The 26646-nt window shown below is 40.0% G+C and overlaps 1 protein-coding gene across 1 annotated transcript in view; it reads right to left on the bottom strand.

Moving 5' to 3' along the window:
* The window catches only part of TRPM5 (transient receptor potential cation channel subfamily M member 5), a 36672-nt gene that overhangs the window by 1615 nt on the left and 8411 nt on the right, over positions 1-26646 (bottom strand). The window contains exons 6-23 of the mRNA XM_038138434.1: positions 24705-24896; positions 23277-23379; positions 22277-22395; positions 21304-21654; positions 19109-19240; positions 17722-17845; positions 16142-16287; positions 15300-15412; positions 13859-13954; positions 11272-11530; positions 9993-10111; positions 9510-9642; positions 6941-7115; positions 4793-4961; positions 3910-4088; positions 3344-3476; positions 1300-1372; positions 368-458 (exon numbers count right to left, since the gene is read on the bottom strand). Of these exons, the coding sequence (XP_037994362.1) occupies positions 368-458; positions 1300-1372; positions 3344-3476; positions 3910-4088; positions 4793-4961; positions 6941-7115; positions 9510-9642; positions 9993-10111; positions 11272-11530; positions 13859-13954; positions 15300-15412; positions 16142-16287; positions 17722-17845; positions 19109-19240; positions 21304-21654; positions 22277-22395; positions 23277-23379; positions 24705-24896 (2707 nt within the window). The remainder of the gene's footprint in view (positions 1-367; positions 459-1299; positions 1373-3343; positions 3477-3909; positions 4089-4792; positions 4962-6940; positions 7116-9509; positions 9643-9992; positions 10112-11271; positions 11531-13858; positions 13955-15299; positions 15413-16141; positions 16288-17721; positions 17846-19108; positions 19241-21303; positions 21655-22276; positions 22396-23276; positions 23380-24704; positions 24897-26646) is intronic.

Genomic DNA, 26646 nt, shown 5'->3' with positions numbered 1-26646 from the left:
TTTTTATTTTAATGATTGCTATGCTTTTTCTTTTTAATACTTCTGTAGGATTATCTCATGGACTCAAGAAACCCCCAAGGCAATCCTCTGTTGCAAATAGATACTTGTTCATGGGTTTGAACTGGGTGAGATTATTCTAACTCACCCTGAATGACAGTCCTTTTTGTAAAACTTTTAAATGTGTTTTACAAAAGGTAATATTTTTCATTCTGATCTAAGAATATTCTGTTCCCTATTTATATTCCCATTTCCTCTAGGAATCTCCCTATGGGGTTATTTTCCAATCTTATTTTTCCACCTTGCATTTTTTAAAGCACATTGTTCAGCTGTATGCATTAGCTTTTCCATGATTGTTTTCAATACTTACATGTATGGTTTAGAGCTGGTTGAGTGCACAAGAGGTTGGTTTTGGTTAAAGCCTCTGCCATGGAGGAGATAGCAGCTGTACAGTAGCAAATCTAAAAAATAGATAATGATTAAATACCTGCCCTCTTTTGTGAGGATATTCCAAGACCTCAAGCTGGCACAAACTTAATAAAGCATTCCTTGTGTGTTTCTGTTGGACCTGTATACCCTGATGTTTTCCAGGAAGCCATAAAAGGGATAAGAAGGGAGCAGGAAACTGTAGCAGGAGTATTAAGATAAAGAATTTTCAGCAAGGCCAAAATTATACAGGAGAGCTGCAGAGATAAAGAAAACAATAAGAGTTGTGCTACATAGCAGGTGGTTTAACATTTTCAGACCGTGTAAGAAATGTCGTTTGTTTATATTGTGAGGGTTTGTCATCAAAAGCTCAAGACAGAATTTCCTGCTATTATTTGGATTTCATACTTGTATGTTGGACACTTCCCTTTGGAGTGTTGGTACTTGGTATCTTAAGAAAATTAGATGTACAAGAAGATTAGGTCAGATCACACAGAATGTGTGTATTTTCCAAGCTGACATTAAAAAAAAAAATATTAGGAGAAGGACAAGAAGGGGGGGGGGGGGGGGGGGGCGGGGAGAGAAGATGAAGCATTTCATTCCAGAGGCATCCTTAACAAAGGAAATAAATACTCTCAAGTAAACTACCAAAGAGAGCAAGAAATGTTGTATTCCCCTTTCTCCTTTCTACAGCAGTTTATACATTTTTTCTTTATATACATTTATCACCTAAAAGCAATAAGGAAAGTGAAACCATAATACAGATCTGGTTTTCTGTCCCTTTATCCCCAAGTAGGGTCTGCCAAACCACCATTAAATGAGACAAAGATGGTGAAATCCTACAGCTGCTATAAATGCCTAGAAAATACTACTTACCTGGGCTTCCAGAACTTTAAATCGTTTTTCTTGTTCTTTCAACCCACTAAAATACTTAGACAAATTATCCACCCTGTGGAAACAAAGCAAACACCTTGAGCAAAAAGGAGAGGCTTCAGAAGAAATCATAAAACACAAACCATGTCTAACTTTACCCATGGCCCTTCACTGCAGTTCTGTGCTGCTTAGACATCCCACAGACCCCTAAAAGTTTTTTCCTTTTAAGGTGTTCACAGAAGTTTGTTTTTTGGTTTTTTTTTTTTTTTGGCAGAACAGCATCTCTGGAACACTCTCATGCACCTGTTGCCCAGAGACTCACCAAGGACAGGTCAGGGCAGCTATTCAGCTTCTGGTGAGGGCTACTTAGCCTCAGTTGCTGTGGAAATAGTGGAAATCGTGGAAATCAAGGGCAGCAGAAAGGAGCTGCTCTGTCTTTTGAGCCACTTGTCTTTCCTACCTGGAAACATCAGTACTCAATGGAAACTGATCCTGGTGTGAGAGCTGAGGCCACAACAGAAATAAGCCACTTAAAATTTATGCAAACTTTCATTTCTGGAAACTGGCTTGATAGTCCAATCTCCTTTTTTCATGCAGTCCACAGGAATTGCTTAAGGAACTTCCTCAGAGTGCCTCCAAATTGCTGAATTATCCCCATGCTTTCTGCATCCTTCACCTCTTCTCCCATCAGTTCCTTATTCCTAGCATATGATTCCTCATAGGGTTGGCAAATCCCTCTCTAGTTTCTCCTAGCTACTCTTTCAAAGTTTCCCTCTCACAGGCAGTGTTCTAATCCCATCTATGTGAAAGACCCTCTGCTGGGTGGGTCTAATGCATTTTGAGATTGGCTGCACTGAACCAAAGTTCAAAGAATCACTTCCTGAGGGTTTCCTAAGATTTCAAAACCACACTGCTGCCACCTAAGAGTAAAAATAAAAACCATGGGAGTAGTGGTGTTCATCTGAATCTCTTCCAGTCTTTCTCTGGCTCTGCTATACCTGAAATACTGTGAAGCCAGATGGATTCTCACTCTTCCCCTCCAGTAACTTCACCTACAATGTACCATCTTTATTATATAAAGGATATAGTACCCTTTAATTGGAAGCAATTGCACATACCTTTATTACATTATCTCAACAATTAAGCTCTCACTCCTGAAATTTGTCAGTGATCTGCTTATGAGAATCAAGTTTAAACCTATATAATAATTCTAAATTACTATGCATTAAGGGTGTATGTGAATTAGAGGCAGAGGAGTATTTTCCAAGAATGGAAGTATGCTGTTCTGGTCTCCAGCTATTCTGTGAGTTGGGGGTTTATTTTGAAAAAAAGCAGACAGCACAGGAACATTTCCATGGAACTTTCTTATTATGGTAACTTTCACACCCTTTGTGCCTCTATTTGAAGTCTGGTTTATTGTAAGAGAAAACAACTGGAAGGTGTGTTAAAAACTTCTTCAAGGAGTGCTTTTCTGTCTTAGATGTTTCTGTTCTCCCTGCATATAACTACTTTGTGTCTCACTTAAAGGTTTAAACCTCTGAATAATATTCTAGGATTTATACTTTATCAGACTAAACCAATTCAAATTATATTCCTAGTGGGGAAATATAGAGAGGTACACAAATGGAGACTCAGTCCCATGCCATAAAAGCATAAGTATTTGTTCTTCTGCATCCGTGGCTAATTCAAGGTATCTTAAACTTCCATTCAAAAGTCTGTGTTGTATTCCTACAGGGGATGAAATCACGTGTGCTGCAGTCTAGCAAGCAAACTGTTTTTCCACCATTTTCTTCATGAATAAGATTTTCATTGAGCTTGGCCACAGATTTGGCTGGAACTTGCGGGTCTATAATTGTACATATTTCAGGAGTGACAAACACTCTAACATTGCAGAGATCCTGGCCTCTCACATTTTTTTATGGACTGTGTGTTTCCTAACTGTATTCCAGTTGGACCCTTCATATAAGCTGTACAAGAACTTCAATGCTGAACTCACTGAAAGCTGAAGGCTTGCAAGTTACTCTTACTGTGGGTCAGAATAACTTACTTATTAGACGTGGCCTTCAGCCTTTCTTCATTGCTTTCTTTCTTTTCTTGCTCAAGGTTTACGAGATAATATTCTTTTTGCACCAGCTCCCATGTTATGATTTTTTGATCAAGGCCCACTGGGAGATCTCTTTCTGTAGGAAAAATAAGATAAGAATTATATTTTACCCCTTTTTCTCTGATACTAGTAGTGAAAAGTTGCTATTCTAAAGGAAGGGGTTTTTTTAGGGTTAATAATTGCTAAAACTCAGAAGCAAATGGAAGAACTATTCCTTAAACCTATCAATTGTTAAATCTTGAGAAATCAAATCCCTATAACCCATTTCATATTGCTACCTTTGTTGCAATAACTATGATGCATAAAGAAATGCACTGTGGGAAACTGTTGGTAGTTTAAATTATAAACCTTAATTTTTTGTTTGTATTCTCCTGGCACTCTTTGTTAAAAATAAATTGTGACTCTCAGCTTAAGAAAATCCATCTCGCTCTGCTGCTTTGTGTATGCTCCATGTCCTTGGAGGAGAGTCAGGCTCTACAGTTGCTTGATCACATTTTGTAACAACTCACCCAGGTGTTTTTTCTTGTGTTCCATTTTGTTGAAGAGCCTTCTGAGAACCAGAGTAATGTGGTTGATAATGATAAATGGTGGTGCTAAGGCAGGCCGGCCATGGTATTCAACGATCAGGTTGTAGCGCTGCACTTTCCAGAAGATGTCTGTATTGCCCTGGACAACTTGAAAAGTGTAACTGTAATTTGAGGGTGGGAGGAATAAAAACATGTAACTCTTTTCACCACAACAAGCTAAAGATGAATATAACAAAATTTAGCCCTGTATTTACTTTAAAAAAGAAACAGTAAGATCAGCAAGTGGTGTTAATTTAATCTAAAGTTTGTGCAAATTCTTAATATATTACAAGAATTGCAGTTGCAGTCTTCAAATGTTAAAAGATACATTTGTTTTGTTTGGCATTTTTGTTTGTTTTTTTTTTTTTTTTAAGAAAGATAATTCTACTTTTCTCAAGAAAGATCAGCAAACATGCCACATCAATTCTTCAACCAAATGAATCATTATTAGCTGTGCTGACAACAAGCATTTCCCTGATGTGCAAATCATCCACTGTAAAGTCTGCCAAGTTTATGGCTGCTGTGCACCTGCAGATTTGTGGTTCCACACAGCCAGGGACTCAGGCCCTTCTGTGCATGTTTAATTGAATTTTTAGCAGTAAAAAAAGGCTTCTTTTCTCCTTGTCTCCAATGTGACTAGAGTAAGGATGATGAAAACTTAAGAGCTGTCTGATCACAGGATTCTGCCTATCAATCCCCAAGTAATATTCATTAGGAAAATTACAAGTGTATTTTAAAAGGAATAGCCAGCAGTGAGGTAGAAAATGTGGGCATCCACTTAAAGCTTTGCAGCCTCTGTCCTGATAGGTAGTGAACTCCCTCTTGCCTGAACATAGCAATCAGGAGGTTCAGGAGGAGGACGTTTGTGACCAGCAGGAAGATGACCAGCAGGAGTATGACGAGCCAGTTGGCGTAGCTGTTGGGGCAGGATGGCGTGTTCTCCTGCAGAATCTGCAGGGGGTTAAACGTGCAGTTCCTGGGATATGCTCGTGATGCTGCAAAGAAAGGTGGAGGGGAAAAAAAAGTTATTGCAAAGCCTAATGCTGTGTTTCTTTCTTTGGTTTTGTGGAAGTATAATCGTGTTGTGAACATAAAAAGACATTGCATTGTTGTGCAAGATATTTGCAGCCCTAGGACACTGCAGACCTCCACAGTTTGGCTGCTCGTTTAGTGGCAAGATGTCTGTCACAGCTGGCTTTGTAGTAGTGTTCATCATAATAGGGATTGCATTGAGAGGGCTGTATCCTTTTTAGACTAGTTTTGAGTTCTCAAAATCAAACCTCCTCTGAGTTTGTGTTCCCCCACATCCTTGTGTCCTCATGCCTGGCACGTGGGTTGGAGGAGAAAACTCAGTAAAAGCTGGGAAGGGGGTTGGTTCCTCATTCTAAATTTAAAGTGCTTTGTGTATCTGAGGTTGAGGTCAAGAAGGAGGTCTGGTTCTACTGCATCAGACTAGAGGCCTACTGCTGTATTCTGTCTCCAGCTGTGAATTAAACCCACAAGTTTAGAGTAGCATAATGATATTTACTTTTTTTCCCTCTATTTTTTTCCCTAGTAATCCTTTTCCCTGGTGCTACAGATAACCCCCTGGTTACATTCATCAGAGCATGTGATTACATCAAAGCTCACCAAGCTGGGATTTCTTTCACCAAGGGCACTAGCTTATACTTGTCTACCCTGAATTTCATTTGATGACTCAGCACGCATGAGGCTCCTCTGCCTCTCTTAGGTGTCAGTTTTTGTCTTTGCTACCCAGTGATGTAGTTTTGTCAGCAAATTTTGTCCTCCTCTTTTACCCTCTCCCTTCCCATATATTTCATAAAGATGTTAAACAGAATAAGACCCAGAGGGCCCTAGAATGAATTAATCCCTTCTGGAAGTTGCCCATGTAGTTGGTTCTTTTATCCTCTGTTACTCTTAACCAGTTATTTACCCATGTAGAGACACCCACTGGAGTTTCAGTGGAGAGAAACACACCTTTCTAGGGAGTGCTACACCTGACTTTTTGGCAAATGAGTTTAATCATTTCCCAGAAATATTTGTTTCTTTCCAATTACTTTAATGGAAGTAGGGGTGACTGATGGTGGTGTACATGCTTACACCATAGGTACTTAAAATGGACATGAATCACTTTCTTCTCTCTTGTGTCATTCAGGTGTTTTGGCTTTTCAAAGACATGGTTTTTCTTACTAAGCACAGTGAACATGAGAGAATGCTTGCTAGTTTGCATCTGTCTGTGGCTTTTATGGGTTCTGTTTTATATTGCTCCAAGTTTGACTCCCACTTCATTATTGCTGTGACATTTAGCACTGGCTAAATTCTGTGGTGTTACTGCAGACTTCTTTGGGAGGTGGGTGACCTATTCTGTATTTCACCTGCTTACTTATCAGAAATGTTGCCTTTGAACTTCTATGTCTAATTATTTCAGTGTCTTGTGATTATTTTAAAGTTTTGTTTGCAATGCTGCACATAAGAAATTGCTAGCTTTATTTGATTTGGGCAGCTTTATCTCCAGAGTAAATAAATGCTCTGGAGTAGTTTTATTTTAAAATATGTGTTTGCTTATGGGCAGAGCAGTACTGCTTTAACACTGTTGCGTTAAGCTACTGCCAAAATGTGTGGAGGTGCTGTTATTTATTATTTGAGTTTACAGAGAGTTATCTGGGTCTAGGTTAAACTGAAAGGAAATGGATTGAAATGAAAGCAGGTATGCCAGCCTTTAAAATGGCAAATCCTTGTGTATTTCTGAGAGTTTATCTAAATAGGGCCAGCCCTTATGCTCTAATGTAACTCCACAATGCCCATTATCTCTTTGCAAATACACTGTTTGTGTGACAGTAATGTGTAAGCTTTGGCCCGTAGGACAAAGATTTAAAAAAGCAAAATTAAAAAAGGGCAATACTTGGAACTCCATGCTCTCATCAGAAGTGTGCATTCAAAAATGGCCAAGTTAGGGGGAAAGAAATTTCCTCACTGTCTATTTCATCCAGTGGAATCTGGCCAAATATCTGAAGGTAGGGACGATAAAGAACCCTTCTGAATATCCATTCCACTCGGCTGTCATCGGGATGGAGCAGAGCTTGAGTTGTCACACCGTAGGCAATGAGCCACACACTCAAGAAAAATAGGAAGAAGAAAACATCCTTCATCTACAAAAGAGAGGGGGAGGGGAGAAAAGGAGGGGCAGTGACTGTGATAGCATAGTCAAGGAACAGTAGTCTTTCTGTATGAATATGGCTCAAATAATTCTGTTTCTTTACAAGCTCATTTAGGTTAAAGGAGGTGGGACTAGGATGCAGTTCCATGCACAGAATTCCTCGTCTGACCTTGCTGTTACCATATTGTCCTTGGCCTGTAGCAGGCATTCTTTGATAGCTCATTTAGATAAAAGCACATTTTAAACTAAAAATCTTGCTTTCCAATAATCAAACATTTTAAAATGAAACACGTTTTATCTTTTAAGTGACTGTCACATTTTATCTTTTAAGTGCCTATTTTCTGTGAGCTATCTCAGTGCCATGGACTGCTTTACTGTGAATTACAAGAGTTCTGCTGCAGCAGAGAATCCTGGTAGCAGTCAGGGCTCATTGATGAATACTGAGCCACTGATACAGCAGGCAGTGAAGGCTGCAAGGATCAGGTTCCTTCTGTCTTCAGTTTTCAAGCTAAGTGATGCATCTGAAAGATTCTTTTTGGGGCTTCCTGCTTTTAAACCTTGTGTTTCTCTACAGAAGCAGTAATTGAATCCGAAAACACTTACTTAAAAAAATTCTAATATGAATATAAAGTGCAATAATTTTTCCCTGGTGGAAGAGGAACACTTCATCCTCTCCCCATCAGATCTGACAGAGTTCATTAGGGACTGTAGATTCCTTTCAATTAGATTATTGGATTGTACAGTTACCCAAAAGCATAGGCATTTCAGAGCTCCAGGATGTTTCTTGGAGTTCTGATAAGAAATATCATCTCTAAGCCAGGCAAGACAGAGTTGATGTCTGACTTCTATTAATCTATTTTGTTTTCTGGATGATCTAAAATTTAGGATTGCTGCAGGGCTGTAATGCTATCATAGTGATGGGAGAGTGGTGACAACTCTGAACTGTTTTTTCTCATCTGCAGTCTCTCTGGAAATGAGTATTGTTCTGGAATTTTAGCAATTACCAGACCTGTTTCAGCAAATCTGTATCAAGGGTATAAAGTGGAAAGACAGACCATCTGGGATTGCTTCTCTCTCAAATAAGGGAGATGATTTTGCTTGAACCCCCTTGAAACCCTTCAGGCAGGTTTCATTTACCAAAGTAACCTTCACTGTTTCTTCCTTTGATGTAAGGTTCAACACTGAAATACCAGAGCTGAGGCATCGTGTTGGCTTGGGTGGGGCAAAGATGAAAGGTCCCTGGTAGGGCTTTTTCTAGGCTGCTGTTTATGTTCTTGTTTGCATCTTCCCAACCCCAGTGTTATCTTGCAGGACTTCAGGTGCCAGCAGAGTGGGCACAGGTAGGACTTGCTCAGGGCCCTGGTTTAGCTTAGCAGGCAGCAAAGGAAGGGTTAGGAGCTGTAGCTCTGACTTGTTCTCTCACAATAGAAGTCTGCTAATGCCATAAGCTAGATAATGAACAAGAACAAATATTTATTTGCCAGTTACCCTTTTGCTAGTCCAACCAAATGTCATCTTTGAGTTTCAGTTATTGCATTTGTAGACAAATCCAAATAGCTTGGTAGTTATGTTTATTCAATGTATAGGATTGTTTAGACTGCAGAGCTTTTACCGAGTTCTGCTGTGAGTCACAAATCAAATATTTGTAGATTTTGTAAGGGTATGTACAATTAGATGAACTCTATTAATCAGTTAGCATGAGCTAATTGACCTGGAGGATTAACATGCCTAAGTAAAAAGTTGTTTCAACATACAAATGCATACCCAAGCACAGTAACTGTAATCCCAATGTCTTGTTTCTTGCAGGAGAGCAGTAATAAAGAAAAATATTTCATCAACATCTTCCAACATCTGCTCACAAAGTACTAATATGTTTTCATTGTAACAGGGAGCCAAAAAGTACAAGTAAGAATAACTCCTGTAGGAAACTTGTAACTATCCTTTTTTATTGATTTTTTTTTTCCACCACACTTGCTTAAAAAAACGTGATTTGTTTCCCCGAGTCATTTATTGGAAGCCCAGCGCTTCTGTACATGGCCTGTCATCTGCCTGAGGTCTTTGCCCTGGATGCACACAGCTGAGGAAGGAGGAGGAATAGCAGTAAGGCAAAGACTGCTCTTTGTTAGTCACATCTGAGGAGAAATTATTAGGTAAGATACAAGAATTAGTAAATTGGGACCAGCTTACTGCACTACGGAGGTCTTTGAAAGGATCTACTTCAAACATTCTATCTTATAATAGAATACAGGAATATGCAAAATGACAGGCCTTAAAAATGTAAATATAAAGACAGGTTATAAAGTTATTTCCTTTCTAAGGCCAGGATTTCCTACTCTCCATTTCTTAGAAGGCACAAGTATTTATCCGAGGCAGACTGCACACTTACCATCCTTTCCACAATTATGATCTTTGGTCCAAGTTGTTTGTGAATTGCAAAAATATGGATAAGTCTAAGTGTAAACACCATAAAATCAATGGCAAGTATTGTACGGCCAGCTTGAAAAGTTGAGTTCAGCATCCTGCAGAAAACATGGAATGAAATATCAGCTCACAGCAAGTACTGCTCATGTCTGTACAGTAATGAGAATTAACTAAAAGATGCAGGAACACTCTTTTCTCTCTCTTCTCTTCAATGAGATTTATTAACAGATTAAAAAAAAAAGGGTACTTTGAGTAAAAAGGATTTCAGAAAACAAGCAAAGCAGAGCTTTTCAGTACATATGTTTGAATATATCGATTTTAGAGGCTCCTACTACAGAAACACATCTCAAAGGCTGTAGAAATGAATGTTAGAGCCTGTCTTCTCATGCACATGAGCCTCAGCTGTCAGTTGATGTACACAGCCCTTGCTACTGATGCAAATATGTACCTGCAGATTACCCCAATTATGAAGAGAAAGATGGCCACCATATCACATTTATTCCAGTTATCCTCCACATACAGTTTAAATTTTTTAATTAAATTTGTGTCTTCATCTGTATAGAAACTCTGAAAAAGAGAAATAACCATTGGTATTGATAGTTTTCCACTTTCACTATTTCCTTCTGAGTTTTTTTTAACATACCTGTTGCCTTTTTCTCTTTCATTGCAAAGAGCAAAAACAAATTCTGAGCATAATAAGGGGAAAAAAAAGCAGTTAATGCAGCTTCCAGTCAGAGTTCAGTTTCTAGGCATTGCTGTCTAAACAGCATGAACAGATTTGGCATTCCTGTCCTGGAATTGTCAGTGAAGGCACATTTGATTATCTAGGCAAGGAGTTGGCTTTCTTAATTGGGTTTAGCCTGGCAGTCTTCATGTTTTACAGCTTTATAATGAAATGTTTTTTGATCCAGATGTTTTCCATGTCCTCCTCTGTTAATGGCCTTGCTGCATAATTTCAAATAAATTGTGACAAAGTTTCATGTCTCTTTTGCTCTAAATAATGAACACCTACTGGTTCTTCCAGAGTAAATGATTGTAACTGCCTTTTTTTTGTGTCAGAAGAGAAGAGCTTAGTGCAACCCACAGTTGCAACACGTTTGCACCACTGTTATTGTTTCAGTTTTTAAACTGAGGACTTTCCAAAACCAGTAATAGGAGACTGATGGAGAAGGGCTTTTGAGGGTTGGTGGTTTTGTTTGGTTGGGTATTTTTTAAGAAAAGCAAGCCCAAAAGAGATCTGCTAATATTTGGAATTAAAAATTATTTTCGGAAAAGCCACAAATAATCTCAATTAATTTACTCGTGCTTTTTTTTTAAACAGCCCCCAGCAGGGAAGAATCTCCTAAAAGGATGTAGAGCTGCCTGCTGTGTTTCCAGGTGTAGAATATAACTTCCAGCTTACATTATTTGTGGTGGGAGGACCTAGTTCTGTGGAGTGAAATCAGAGAGGGACTTTACAAAGCAGAGAATTTCTGAATCCTGGCAGCCCGCTTGACTTGGCTAAGGCTGCAGCAGGATGGAAAAACAGAGGTTGAGATGTAGGTTTATATGGGGGAGGAAGAGCTTGCTCTGGGGGAGAGAGGTTTAGGATGAGGTAAGTTCTGTGTTGTTCTGAGCACCTGACACTTGAAATGTCCAAGCCTGTACAGTTACACAGATTGCAAGTCTGTTGCAAACATTGCTGCAGGTTTTGCTGCGTTGGCACTGAGGTGATGCAGGTTACTCACCTGACGGATCTCTTCCAAGACAAGGGTAAACACCCAGAAGTAGAGCACAATTTCTTTAACAGACGGACCCTGAGGTGGAGGTGGTTTAAAGTCCAGTAAAAGGACATAAGTAAATAGAAAGAGAAAAGCGAAGTACATTATAACATTCCCCATAAACACGGTTACGGGGGCACTCCAGAATTTTCTCCACCGGGTAAGTATGAATGTCGCCCATGCTGTGTTTGCAGAAGGGTTCTTTTTTTCCAATGTGTCATTTCCTCTGCAAACCAAAAAGAATACATGCTTGGTGACAATCTCCTAAAATTAGTTCATGGGAATAGGCTCAATATTATTCTATATAAAGCTTCTTGCAAGATAGTAACAGGCAGATGCTGGGGCTGGCCAAGGGGGAAGGCTGTAGAAGTCAGAGCAATCATATTACCATTGCATAAATATTTCAAATAAAAAAAAAAGGTTTTGAAAAACAAAGTCGCATCAGAATTATGTGAGCATTTTTATTATTTCAGTTTAGTTGTATAAATTTATATTTGTTAACTTCATTGTGTTCTGCGTGGACTGCAAATGCACAAGGAGAGAAGGAAGGGTAATTGGCCTTTATAAACCTAAATAATAGGGAAAAAAAGAAAATGGCCAATGAATTCTTGTGAGTCAGCTCTTAATTATTTTGGCTTTAAAATTTCTTGCAGTGTTTGTCTGTTGAAGTTCTTGTTGTTGCTCTGACTTTGAACTTCTGACCCAGTCTCTAGGTGCTGGATTGTGTTAAGCCTGTGTTTCTTGACTGTCCTTGCTGGAATCTGATAGACCTACTGAAGAATACCTTGCTGCTTTGCATAACTGGCATCTTGCCCTTTGTGATTAAATTAGAGCAATTTGCAAAATGGCAATATAGAAGCCTTTTAGCAAAAAGAGTTGACCTCATAAAATATGTATTAAGGTAGTCTTTGAGTGGTGTGGAATGATGCAAGTATTTTGGTAACTGAAGGGAAATTTGACCTGTACATTTACAGCTGTTTTGCTGTGTTTTGGAACATGAAGTGGTATCTGTTGGCAATGCAAAATATCCTGTGCAGAAAATGCAAGTTTGATAGCAATTTGATCTCTGTGTGAGGATTTGTTTCCACATAAAATGCTCTCCTGTGTAAGCTAGGGATGTTATTGGACCTTTAATTTTGTGATTCTTACTCTGAGAAGTTTGATCTCCAACAAAGGATGTGCACACTAGGGTATGTTTTCAATTTCACCTCACAGAAAATAAACAATGACTCTTCACTGGTTTTTAATTTCCTCTGATGATCCTCCTAATTATTAAATACATTTGTTACAAGGAAAAAGTTCTCTTTATGGCCAATCTTTTCTATATGCCTGTTCTGTACGACCTCTCAATTTATGACATCATGAGATACATTCCCGTGGTAACAGGCTAATATCATAAACAGATAATTGCAGCTTTACTGTAAGATGCTGAAATAGATCTGGGACAGAGAGAGCCTCTTTGTTAAAATAAATTGCTAGGATAATAGCAATTGGAACATGGAATGTAATGACCAAACCATGCTGCACTCAGGATATGGAAGTGCTTTATGATATTGCTTACAAATAGGTCCCAAGAGGCAGATGCTTTTACACCTATTTTATAGGTTAGGGAGGGAGAGAGAAGAACTAATGATTTTCTCCAATATACCAGCAGTTAAATGCCAGAGGTAAAAATAGAACCTAATAACTCTGACTTGGTCCAGGACTTCATACTGCAGCTGATGCTTCCTCTCTACCACTGTTCACATATTTCTGGAGTTCTCTTTAAATCATGGAAAAGCTAAGTGGCAATTTAGCACTATTTAGCCATTAAGAAGACTTTGTGCCAATCAAAAGTCTACTTATCCTGACTTAAGTCCTTGTGGTCTCCCAGGTTTTGGTGATAAGTGTGTGGTAGAGGTATAGGGGGGATTCTTCTCTGAATCAAAGATCTGTGACTGACCACAAGCAACTGACAAAACCTTTGTGCTCAGTTACCCATTTGTGTGATGCTTCCTCTAACCCATAAGGTTCCTCAGGTCTCATCTGTTAAAATATAAATTAAGAGTGTGAGAAGCTGACTTGATGTAAAATTCCCTGAGTACTGATGGGTGCAAGTACACCTTTGTAAAAAAGTATGGAGTGATGCAAGGTTTTGCTGAGAACCTTCATTCTGCTCAGCTCAGTAATCTGATAACTTCCTAAAATCCATTGTGTATTAATCATCATTAATTGATGCTGAGCTGATGGGAATGTCAGGGAATGCTACTTGATTCCCAAGTAAATTCCTTGTTCTTTGGTCTTAATTTCTTGTAGAAATTACCTGCTCAGAAAAACTAAACTGGTATCTCCTTAAAGCAGTGCTATATCCCTGCTTATTTTCCTATATTTCTTTTAGAGAACAACAACAGCAATAATCAAAGGGCACTTCCTGAGGAGTAATGACTTTCTTGGCCCTTCAGCTGTTCCTTGGATCATTAACTGATGATCTAAGGATGATGGTCACTAATACACAGGTGTCCTGTTCTTTGACTATTGTCATTAAAACCATCAGCTAATGTAGCTTTTAACTTACCTATCTTCTTCCTTGGAGAAAAACAGAGTCCTCTCTGAATCCAAACTGTCCAGCTCTTTGAACGGCTCTGGCTCATTCTTCGATTGCTTTTCCTCACTGTAAGGAAATAAACTCATTAGGTTAAAGATGATGCTTAGCCATTTTTCACTACTGAATTGGCATTGATACAGAACTGCTAGCATGTATCTTGTATCTGATCTGCTGGGGAGCTATCAAATAGGGCATAAACTTTATATTTACAAATTCTGTTTATTTTTAAGAGGAGGCTGAAGTCACCCACAAGATTCAGAGAAGTGATAATTGGCATGCTTCACAAAAATGGAGCAGGATGCTCAGTTTCCTCAAAATAGTTAGGATTTGATCAGAAGTGAACCCCTCAGTCAGTCCAAGAAGAGAATTGCTCAATGCTCAATTCCTAGTTACTCTTAGTAGCAATTAAGAAGGAAAATTCCAGAAGCAGTAGGAGACATATGACAGTTCTTGCATTTCCAGGGAAAGGAGGCAAAAAAATTGAAATTTGGAAAGGATTGCTTTGATTATGTATAATAATTTAAACCTTTCCATTAAAACTTTGACAAAATATCCCATTAAATAAATTTGTGAATCTGGCAGCCAGAAGGTCATCTTTAGTGATACTGGCAGAAGGCAAATCTTAAGTCAGCATTGCCAAACAAGCTTTCCTCTTGCTTTTTATGTAGTTTAAGAGTTAAGAAACATGTATTTCATAACATGTTGCTAATTCTTATGATTTGTATATGATTCTCTGAATGTTTGAGGTTTTCCTAAGGTTTCAGATCTGTAATTTTTAGGACCACCTGAATAGCCTGGCTGTTTTTTTTTCTTTTCTGTTTTTTAAATTTTATTTAGTTGGTTTGTTTTTGTAGTGTGGGGTTTTTTTTGTTTTGTTTTCTTGGTGTTTATAGTACATGGACTCTTTTTCAAGAAAACCTAAGATTGTAAGGCACTGAATTTGAAAATCCTAATTGATTTTATTGATAATTTAATGTCAGTCCCATGTTTTTAAGCTTGACTTATGGTTATCAAGGCTTGTGGCTGATATCGGTGCTTTGTGATGGCTGTTTTCCTTGGATAAGATACTGAGGTTTGAGCCAGGCATCTCTAAGTCTGGAAACAAATGGTGCTACAGCTGCAGATATTCTATACGTTGCTGTGTAGAATCTGGAGCTGACAGAATTCCAACAGGCTTTGCTGTAGGCTGTGCAGAATAGAATGATCTCTGTGACACTGTGGCATTGATCGTTTAAGTATGGCAACAGCACACACAAATCACTCAGCCCCATAGAAAACTGATTTGGTTAGGTGATATTAGGTGATGTTACTGTTTTAATCACTTCAGGGAGAAATTTTGAGTCCGAATATTTTTTATGGCTTATTTTTCATCACTTAATTATCTCTTGCACTCAAATAGCTGTGTTTATACCTGAATGATATTAAATTGGTGTAGATTAGGAAAGGACACCAGAAGGCACAGATTAACTTGAGGATCTGTGTGCTTGTAGACATGTCTCCCCACCATATTTTTGTCAGGAAGGCCTGAAAGTCAAGAACAGAAGAGATGGCTTTAATCACACAAAAAGATACTTGCAGATGAAGCACACCAATGTTCAGTGACTCCTAAGACAGTGAATGCTCTGAAAGCCTCACAGCTTCAGAGCAAACAGGTCCTTCTGCAGATGTAGAGTATGCAAAGAGTTATTTGGAGACCAGTGGAAAGAACAGCAAGCCAAATGGAATTAAGCAACATCTGTAGTACTAAGGAAGCCCAAGTCAGGCACTGGGAGATAAAAGCAGCATCTCTCTTAATTTAGCTTTGTGTATGCAGAGAGAAGTCAGGTTGTGAGAGCAAGGCTGAATAGTAATTTAATTTAACTTTTATCAGTGAGCTCTCTCTTGAGTCTGAACAAGGAGTTACCTCACATCTTGGAGCAGGTTCATTATGCCCCAGGCAGATTTATAGTGCTTTTCTGATGTTTCTCTGTGAGCAAGACAGGAATAAAAAGCAAAAAAGCACACGATGGATTAAGAGCTAAACCTTCTCAGCACTACTGGTCTGTGTGCCAGCTGGATGAGAGGGTGGGGAAAGGGGAATTGTGCTGCTTTGGCAAGGACATGGTATAATGTCCTTTTTGTCTGTTGCTAGGGGGACAGAAGAGTCCCTTCCCTGAAAAATGGTTCTCAGGGGAATACATTCATTGGGGTTGTTCAGTTCCTGTGCTGCCCTCTCCTGTGTCCAACTCAAGGCCCTGAAGCATGTACACTTACCTGGACACCGTCATGTGCAAAGAAAGACTTTGCATCTGCTTCTGTGGCCAGCTGAAGGCATGTGGTTTTGCTCCAGTACTGATTTTTCCTCACCAACAGAGCAAATGCTCTCTCCTCACTGTTGTGGTAGCATTCACTAAACAATTCTGCCATATGAAGGAAACACAGACAAAAATGTGGGTGATCCTCTTGTGCTTTGAGGGATGAGTGGTCATGCTGTCCTCACTTTCCTGAGCAGACTAAAGAAGACAAGCAGCCCAGCTTTGTCTTGTAGACAACAAATCCTTCATTTTGAGACAGAGCTACTTGACATAAAATAATATTAGACTTGGTGTAGTGTTGTGGCATAATTGTTTCCAGAGAAACTGGTCCTGGAGCTTGGAAACCAGGATAAATTTAATGAGTCAAAAAAAAAAAAAAATCAAGATGTTCTCATTAGACAAGATCTGACTTCTCGTGTCTGTTCCATTCTAGTGATTCACTTGATTATCTCTGTAACTTTCCCAAGCCAGCCTATACCTTGTTACACTGTGAGGCTGGGCAAAAAGGTCAAGTGCACTTAAAATTATATACAGCCATCTTTTCTAGTTGATGTGGTATTTATCATTCTTAAAGAAAGTTTGCTTTGCATAATCCAGGCCAGAAATTAAAACTGAGGATCTGATCTAATACTTAGCAAAGCTAAGAAGCAGAAGTTCTGTGTATTGGATTAGGCCCATAATTCCATGACTAAATTACTTAAGCCCTGCGATTATATGAGAACTTAATTTTTAACTTTTGTAAATAATAATGGCCCTGTGAGAAGAAGGGAAAATGTGATCTCAGTGTAAATAATGCAGCAACGCCCGCATGAGCCTTCAGCTGCTTGGTGAACTGCCTCAAAGAAGAGGAACCTCTGCGTTTGTTTCCATGTGGGGCGCATTTTAAAGCCCTCTCCTCACAGCAGTGGAGGTGTGGATTGGACTGAAGTGAGATCAGCAGAGAAGTTCATGTGCAGGCATCTGTTTCTACAGCAAGCAGAGGGGCGAGGGCTCAGCATTCCAGCATTGCGGATCTGACTGCTGTAGGGAGGGGCATCTCCTCTGCTGCAAAACCAGCCTGAGCCTCACTGCAGTTTGCAGTGCACTTGGCCCTCTTCTGGGTGAGGTAATCTCAAATTATTTTTAGCTGCAATGACAAAACTTAAAACTTGTTGCTCTAGTGGCCCTTAGAGAGCAAGCTTGATATTGCAGGAAGAGCAGGCTGCTGTGAGCCAGGAAGTGTTTTGGTTATTCTATCTTTCACATCGCTGTAACACACCTTGTACTCGGATCAGACAATTAAAATACCAACAAGCAGCAGGAGAGTATCTGTGCATCCCAGGGGGCCTGTCTTGGAACAGAGATTTTTCCAAAATGAGTGGGTTTTAAATCTTTCCTCTGTATCTGAATGTTTGGGACTGTGCTGCAAGGCTATTAAATTATTCATGACAGTTGACCTTTTGCAGCTGAAACTGTATTTTTTTTTTTTTCACTTGCTTGCATTCCAGCGGCAGTTCCTTCATAAATTTTCAATGCCATTCAAAAAGTGCCATTACTTACCCACAGCGAGCTGCTCATACTTGGCCTCTCTCATTATACAGGCCGCTTTGGTCTCCGTCTCCAGGCGGGACATCTCCTTCAGGATCTTGCAGGCTGCCAGAGCTGAAGCTACACCCTCCTGACCCTGGAGAATTGAAAGGGGCGCTGCTGCCACCCTCCACTGGAGGGCATTTCTGAGCGGGGAAGACTCCACCATGTAACACATCGAACAGCAAAAAGTTCATGCCTTTCAAGCAAAATCTTCCCTCCAATCCAGATGTGAAAGCCGAAAATGATGATCAAAATGACCGTTTTGATGATATCCGAGAATTAAAACCCCATATCGCGGATGCCCCATCCCTGGCAGTGCTCGAGACCAGGCTGGATGGGGCAAACCTGTCTAGCGCGGGGTGTCCCTGCAAACCTGTCTAGCGCGGGGTGTCCCTGCAAACCTGTCTAGCGCGGGGTGTCCCTGCAAACCTGTCTAGCGCGGGGTGTCCCTGCAAACCTGTCTAGCGGGAGGCGTCCCTGCCCGTTGCTAGGGGTTGGAGCTGGATGATCTTTAAGGTCACTTCCAACCCAAACTGTTCCATGATTCTTTCTTTATTGGTAGTTCTTGTGCCTTGTGAGGCTGGAGACTTCTGGGTCCAGGCTCTTGGAGGGACCTGATTTGGGATAGCAATCAAGCTCAGAAAGGAGAACAATATGCTTTGGAAATAGAGCAACGCATTCTCCCTGTGTCGAGACACCTCCAGCACGGGTTCAGAGGTGCGGGAGGAAGGCCTGCTGGGAGCTCAGCTGGCGGGAGCGGGGCAGGGGCTGCCCGCAAGGTGCCGATGTGCCCGCACGCACACAGCCCGCCAGCCGCGCTCGCCTCCACCCGCCCGGGGCCAGATGCGCTGCTCTGCAAGCTCAGCGATGGAGCTGAGAGCACTCTCTCTGTCTGTCTGTGGGGGCAGGGAGGCTCCCAGATGCGGGATGGGTTGTGAAACAGGAGCCGATTGTGCCAGCTCGAAGCTCGGCCTCGGAGAGCGTAATGCCGCTCCCTACGCGTCCGGCACGTAAGCTGAAGATGCTGCACTGCTCCGACTTCCCTCCCGTCACGCTCGGAGCCGAACAATCGCCGACTGTGGGAGGCACAAACCCTGCTCCTGGGAGCTGTGACTCATCGGGGGCACGGAGGGGAGCGGAGCTGCAGCCCGGGCTGATTTACACCTGCTCCTGCTCTCCCCCGGCCCCGCGGGCAGGAGCCGCGCAGAGATGAAAGGCCCCATAAATGCCACCTCTCGTGTATTGGAAACGAACCGATCTGTCATCTGAGTGCAAGGCTGAGCAAAAAAAAAAAACCATCTCGTAAACTTGAAATATGCCATTACTTCACCTGAAGCAGCTACGGCTCGGAGCTTACCATAGCCCAGAAATAGTTTGCCATCTTGTGCCGGTTTTGAAGTACTGCCCATACAAACAAATCCCTCCAAGGATTTTCGCTTTTCTGATTCATGTCCAAGGGCCCAGGTAATCGCTTTGTGTTCGTTTTGTCCTGAAATATGGTTTGAAGAATTAAAAACCTGGTTGGCAGTCTTGCTCCATGCAAATGACACGATCTAAGATGCTCTCAGCCTCGCTGGCTGCTTCACATTTCTTTGACTTTTCAGCAGGACCAAAAGGTAATCAGCTCATTCTGTACCGAGGTAAAGGATCCTTGTGTCCCCAGTATAACCCAATATGTGTGAGAACATTCGGGATGAAATGGTGACTCCATTGAAGCCAACGCTAAAGTTTTCATTGGCTTTATTGAGGCTGGGGTTTCACCTCTGGTATGTAATATCAGACAAGACAAACCTGTGATTAACTAATCTGAGCTTGCCTTCAATTATATCAGACTCTGCTCTGCTGCCACAGAGGACAGGGCTTCAGAGAAAAGGGAACAAAAGGCATTTTATTTCATCAGAAATAAATCTCACCCAGGCCTGTACAGGACAAGAATAGAGTACATCAATACCCCTTTTTAGTCCTTCCTTTGAGAAACCTTTCCCTCATGCAGAGAGAAGTTTAAGTAGAACACTGCTTATTCCTTTAGCACTTGATAAAAAAATAGTCTAGAGGAAATGTAGCCACTTAGGTCAAGTTCTGAGTTTTAAGTATATTTTAAAACTACCTTTTTATCTATTGTATTGGTTAGAAGCAGCTAGGGTATATTAATTTTTAATTAAACAGGTTTTTGTGAGGATATATATTTTTTAATAATTTAAATGATGGGATTCTGTTCAAATTTATTTTAATGGCACTCTTGGGGGATTTTGGGGGGTGTTTCTTCAGTGTGTAGTGAGCTATTGAATCAACTAAATATCATTGAAAGCCTTGCAGGAGACAAAGATATCCTAAAAGCCTCATCTGTTTTTGTAACCACTAGTTCCTAAATTGAAAAAAGACACACAGTTTGGCAGCAGTGACGCTGGTTTCCCAGAACTGTGATGCTTTTTCTGTTGCCAGTGATAATGGGATTCAGCCACGGGAAGAAGCTTTAAAATGAAAAAGCGAGTAGGCAGCAGGAGCTGATCTCTGAATCGGGCCTTATCTACAGCACTGGGCTTTAGCTCACTTTTGCTGCCAAATGCCAGAAAGGTTAAGCGAGGCTCTGGGGGCAAATTTTTATTTCTGGCAAGTTTGTGGGTCTGGAGTATGCTTAGTGACTTCAGAAGTATTGTCTCAAGGTGTTCATCCTTGTGAATGAAGAAACACTGAGTAGATTCAAACTTGACTTTTCATACTACTAATTAATTTAGCTAGGCTTTATCAAAGCAAAAGTGATTTATTGTCTCAAAAAAAGATTTTTTTAAAAAAATAGCTTCTAGTTTTAACAGTTTTTTAGGTGTAATTAGAACTTGGCAAATACCAAAAGGCCTAATTTGTTTATCTTGTCTGAAACTGAACTCTAGTGAAATTTCTTTATGTATCTTTGTTTTGAAACCTTGCACCCAAACTTATTTTCAATGCTTTTGCAAGAACTTTGGTACTTAGGGGTTTTAATGTTAACTACACTGTCAAAATGCAAAAATGATGATGTATCTATTGCACCACTGTGGATTATAGACATTCCACATTGGTACCCCCATCACATATTTTCCCTGTCATATGTTGGCCAGCACACTTGCCAGGGCCACATCACACAATTGTTCCTATTTCTTGCTCTGCATTCTGGCACTCCCTAAAAAGACTAAAATTATCTAAAGGCAAATATCAAATACTGGATATTACTGAATATCAATATCTGAGTACAGTCTTCTTGTACAGAGTATAAATCTGAGAATAGTTTCATGTACAAAGATGAACATTTTCAGACGTGGAATTGAAAATCTCCATTGCCTGCATTTCTTTCTCCTAAAATTGTTGCCTTTCCAGTACTACTTCTTGAAGTTCTGTACGAGAAAAGCAGATCACTATTTTTATGTCTAATTACTCCTTAGTAAATGTAAATCTTATTTGTATTCCCCACACATCTTTAACTAGATCTGTTCCCTGCCCCACCCCAAAGACTAGACCTAGTTAAAATTGTACAAATTCTAAATTGGAGGGGAGCAAGGATGCAAAGTTGTGACTCACAGATTTCTTCTTGCCTCCATGCCTGAGGTCTTGATAGAAACCTTTGCATGCATCATGAAGAAAATCCTTGAGAACTCTGGAGACCTCACTGAGAGTGAAGAGGGGGCAGAGCTCCTTCTGCTCACTTGGCTGCTGACCAGTGAGCCCCGCCAGGGTCAGTTTGCTTTCTTCATGCTTCTTCAGGAGAAGTTCATAGAGCAGACATTTCTGAGAAATGGAACAGTAGAGTCTCTGCAGACGACTGTAGGTCAGGAATTCATATATGTTAGCCCCGTTGTCAATAAATAACTTTACAAATTCTGGTTTGTTGTTGACTAGAGCATCCATCATCACTTCCTCCAGGTCACAGGACTAGATTGATGAAAGAGAAAAAGAAAACAAACCAAATAAGGAAATTTTGGGGGGGGTAATAATGGATGGATGATGAGGAAAGAGGTTAGATTTAACATGAGGACAGGCACATTTTGTCTTTCACCAGTCAACAGCGAGTACAATGAGAAAGAGGTGGAAGTCTCTTCATTTTTCTCTGACAAAATGTCTGTGCCAGCATCAGTGTTAAAACATCAACATAAATTGTGTGCTGTAGGACTTGGTGTGGGGTACCTACCACACTGGGTATTTGTACAGCAGCTGAAAACAGTGACATTCTTCATGCCACCTTCTAACAGTAACATCTGCCTGCTTCTTGTGCTTTGTAAACTTTGGTTTGTTTTCTTTAAAGGTCTATATAGAAGGGGAGAAAGATTATTGTTCTCAAACAGCTCAAGAAAGGGATGATGACCACTGAATTATTCCTCTGTCTTTAGCCATTATCATACAGGGGCCCAGAAAGGAAGTATAATACCCCTGCTCAATCTCTCAGTAGAGTGTGCAGGTAGTGGTAAAAACTGAAGCCATCCTTTGGGATGCTCCAGTGTCCTGTACACATTGGAACATACACTGAGCGTCCTCTAAGGCAAAAAGAACCTGGTACCTTCCACTCCACATCACCATTGAATATTTCACTTTTAGCAATGTCGACCCTATTCCAGGCCACTGCCAGTTTCAGTTCATCCAGATATTCCTGAGCCTCCTGACTCTGACTTTTACAGGCTGCAAAAAAATAGGAAATGCAAATAAAGTCAGTACTTCACAGTTATGTTTAATTTAATATAGTATTGGTACTTTGGTTAGCAATGCAAGTTCTCCTTCTGCTATCACAGATCTGTGGGTCGCTTAACCAGAAACCCTTCACAGCAATGTTTTTATAAATTAAGAAACATTAATATTCAAAAATGTTATTTTTTTTCTAGATTAATTCTATTAACAGCATTAAGCATGAATGGCTGTTGGATATTAAGAGGGACACTGGCCTGCAGAAAGCAGGGGACAGGAATGCAGGACTGGCTGTTGCTTTTGCCTTGTGTTAATTAGCACATCAGGAACAGAATGTTTTTGTTGTTTGTTTTTTTTTTGCTCATGCTAAGTTTAAGCTAACATGAACCATTAAATTAACAGAAACTGAAATAGATGGCAGAACAAGTAATGTCTTCTTTCAGAAGATATAGTGGAGATTTCTGATAGGAGAAATGGATTGTTTCTGAAACAAAGGTAGTTTTGGTCTAATTGTGGGTTTTGGTTTTGTTTTCATGGAGGTTTTTTATGGTTTAATTGCAATAATATACTGCTCCAGTATATTTCAGTTCTTTTACAGCCTCTGTTATTAAGAGAAGCAAGTAGTGAAATAAAGGGGTGGCTAAAATACACCATACAATAGCCTGAGATTAAAAAGCAAACACTAGTTTAAAGGAAGCTTACAAGAGTTACAGTAACTGCCACAGTTAATTTGTCAATAAACAGACAAAAGAACAGTGCATCAGAAATGAAATCTGATCCAACAGTCAACTGAATTTGCACTGGAAAAAGAGGAAATATATTTATGGCATAGAACTCAAGTAAGACAAACATTACAATGTTTGCTTATTGTGTCTTACCTTTTACTAAGGCTTTTAAAATGACTGTGTCTAGTTCTTCTGAACCATCTTGCTCAAAGCTGTGCAGAGTTAGAAGATGCTGGTGTGAAATAATATTCTGAATCTATTTGGAGTCAAAACAAAAGTAATTTTACACAATGTCCTTTGGATGCACATTAGTGGCCAAATGCCCAGTAGAGATCAGCCAGACAGTATTCCCCAAAAATTTACATTCTAGCAGTAAAGCTGAGGTTTGGCAAGAAGGCAAATATTACTTGTTTCCCACATATAAATAACTCCTAAGGCAAGGAGGGATTTTCACTGCCTTTTCCGAGTGACCTACCAGCATAGGAGGAACAGAACTTGGATATTCTGAGAACCAGAGCAGTGCTTTAATTAAAAGATCCTTCCTTAACTTACATTCTTATTTGACTCAAAGTCACATTATAGCCAGCATACCACTAGTTTCATTTTACCCCATCCTGCTTTGACATTTAAGTTTTGCTCTCTGAGTTGTTTATTTAAAAGCATAGTCTCTAACTCTTCTCTGAGTAGAAGTCCTCAAATATTGATATATTTACAGTACTCTTATCTTTCCTTCTGCTCCTCTATTTATTGAGTTTTCTTTCTTGCAGTGCAGCTGCACTGAGACTTTGTGAGCCTTTGGCAATATTGCTTCCAGATGCCTTTCATTCCCTTTTGTTAGTGATCTGGTAAAGTTCTTCCTAATGGAAGTAGTATCTGGAACTTTTAAAGCTGAGGATTATGGCAGGGAAGGCAAAGAAGAAGGTAGTGGGCCAGGTCAGGTGGACTTGGTTTATCTCAGAGGCACCCAGTGCTCTTCACTCTTCACACAAGGACAATCTCAGAGCGGGTATTTGTTCCTAAAAGGCTTGTGCAAGTGTAGCCCAAGACAAAGAGTAAAGAAGATCTCTGCATCTGTTTTGTCTTTCTGTTTTAAGAACAATGATACTTAAAGAACAAGTAACTGACAATAGATAGGATCATTTCTAAACATGCTTCATTCTACTTAATTTATTCATGCTTATCCACAGCGAGGTTTCCATTCAACAGCTGTAGATCATGAATTAGGTCTCTTCTGTCACAGCTGCACAAGCTCCACAGCTGTGGATATAAATAATGCTTCGTGTCCCACAGAAGGACTGTCGGGTTCCTGGGTGCTGGCTGTTACTTGAGGAAGTAATTGAGGAAGGACAGAGCCCTCAGTGTTCAGCTGAATTACTGGGGCAGCAAAGTAGTTTGCATGATCCAATGACCACTTGATATTTAATGCTAGAGAGGCATTCTATGACACCAGTGTCAAAGCACTGGAGCTCCCAAAACTTCTGAGCAGCTTCTTGCCAAACCTGCACTGAAGTGGCTACCAAAACTGCAAGTGTTAGGGGATGGCCTTGTGAACATGATGGCTTATCAAACATGTGAACTCACCATCACTGTCCACTGGAGAATGTCCTTCCACGAGAAGCTCTCTGCAGGGAATTTCTCCTTAAATTGCTTTTCAACAGCTTCTGGCATGATAAGCTGTGGGTCATTCATGAATGCTGCTAAGATGTCAGCTGTACCCCCAGACCCTGCTAAGACAAGCCAGGGAGCAGAATTTTCCAACCCGCTGCAAATTCTCTGTAGTTTAAAATAAGATGTTTTTAAAATTCATAAGTGGAAAGAAATTGTTATTCATAAGAAGGACTTCTAGCAAACCAGGAATAAATGTGTGCCTAAATCAGATTCACTATGGAATCAGTCCAGACTCCTCTAAGCTATTAGGATTTTAAAATTCTGTAGCAGGTCATCCATGTATAGGCCTCTGACTATGCTTCTTTTCATGACACATCTGCTGAGTAGCTAAGCAACCTGATTTGGCCAAACAATGCATAAAATGCATTCCTTGACCCTGACATTTTTTTCCCCTACAGTCTCTGTTTCAGCATAGTCCAGTGCAAGAGAGTAACCCTGTACAGAAATTATCAGCAGGCTTTTTTTTTTTTTTCCTGTCTGCTAAACCTGGCAATATGTTCTGAAAATCAGGAATTTGCCTGTGGGAATACAACATTGAGCTACAGGAAAAAAAACACTGAATCATAGCAACTACAAGAGTTAAAGGCTACTAATTCTATTACTTGTGCAATTAGAATGAGTCAGGCAGGTTGTTGAGAGAGGAAAGCAAAGGCCATGGCATCATAATTGCAAAAATGTCTATTTGCTGCCAGTCTGTTTCTTCCTCTGGAGTTATACAAGACTGCATTGATTCAATTGTGGTGCAAGGGTTTTTTTCTTTATTTTAGGTATTGAGATTTTTAAAGCTGTTTGTAGTCTCTGGTGTGTATTATTCATTTTAAGAAATCCATTTAAGAAATTGATATTCTAAAAAAGTGTGGTCAGTCATCCATTCCCAGCACATATCAGTTTAGAGCAACTCCAGCCAGTCACCTTTTGCCTTTCAGTCACACTGCTCTGTTAAACTTTGAAAATAGGATTTACATGTCATAACATGGGATTTTTCTAAACCAAAGATACAGGAAACACTGCAATATTTAGCCTCTCATGAAAGAAAGGAAGTAAGCTCATGAGGTGACAAAACCTTTGTTTAAGCAGAGAATTTCTAATATAAGTGTGTGTTTTAGTCCAGCTGACAAAAGTTATGACAAGATACAAGAAACTGAAACTAGAAAACATCCCCAGAAAGGAGCCATTATTCTGGAAAGGGGTTACCAGCTTGCATGTCACAGTCTCAGCACTTGGAAACCTTAAATTATAGTTAAATTATGTCTCTCTAAAGGTTTTCTAGGCTGACAGTATTATAAAAAAAGATAAGTAAAGTAGAATAGAAATCAAAGACTGTCTCCTTGTTAACAGGTTCTTTAAGTTGTAGAACCACTCAGGAAAAAAAATCAAAACTGATCCTTTGCTGAAGAAGACTTGGGATTATTATCAGACAATACTCCAGTCTTCAATCCTACAATGTACTTTTGCTCAGTGGAACCATGACACTCCTATTTTAAATGGCACATACTGCAACCTGGTCTTGTGCTTCCTCTGAGCTCTGGGACAGACAGTTGTGTCATTGCTGCTGAACAGCACTAAAAGATTCCTCTCTTTTTTTTTTGGTGTATGTTCCCAAGTTAGAGATTTCTGTTTCCCTAGATCTGGAGCTGGTTTCTGTGGGTTTGTTTTGGGTCTGAATTCTTTCATCCCATTGGATAAGCTGGCAATGGAAGTTTTAATGATCATCTGGTGCCTACTCAAAAGTAAACATTTCTCCCAAACAAATACTGTCAAATTTAATATTACCAGAACTCAGTTCTTAACGGTGTATAGATGTGAATTTTGACTTCATGTAAAGTGCCAATAGATGTGTTTGTCATACAGCCAA

This window comes from Motacilla alba, chromosome 5, assembly GCF_015832195.1.
Source record: "Motacilla alba alba isolate MOTALB_02 chromosome 5, Motacilla_alba_V1.0_pri, whole genome shotgun sequence".
NCBI lineage: Eukaryota > Metazoa > Chordata > Aves > Passeriformes > Motacillidae > Motacilla > Motacilla alba.
This window is presented reverse-complemented; position numbering and strand designations above follow the sequence as displayed.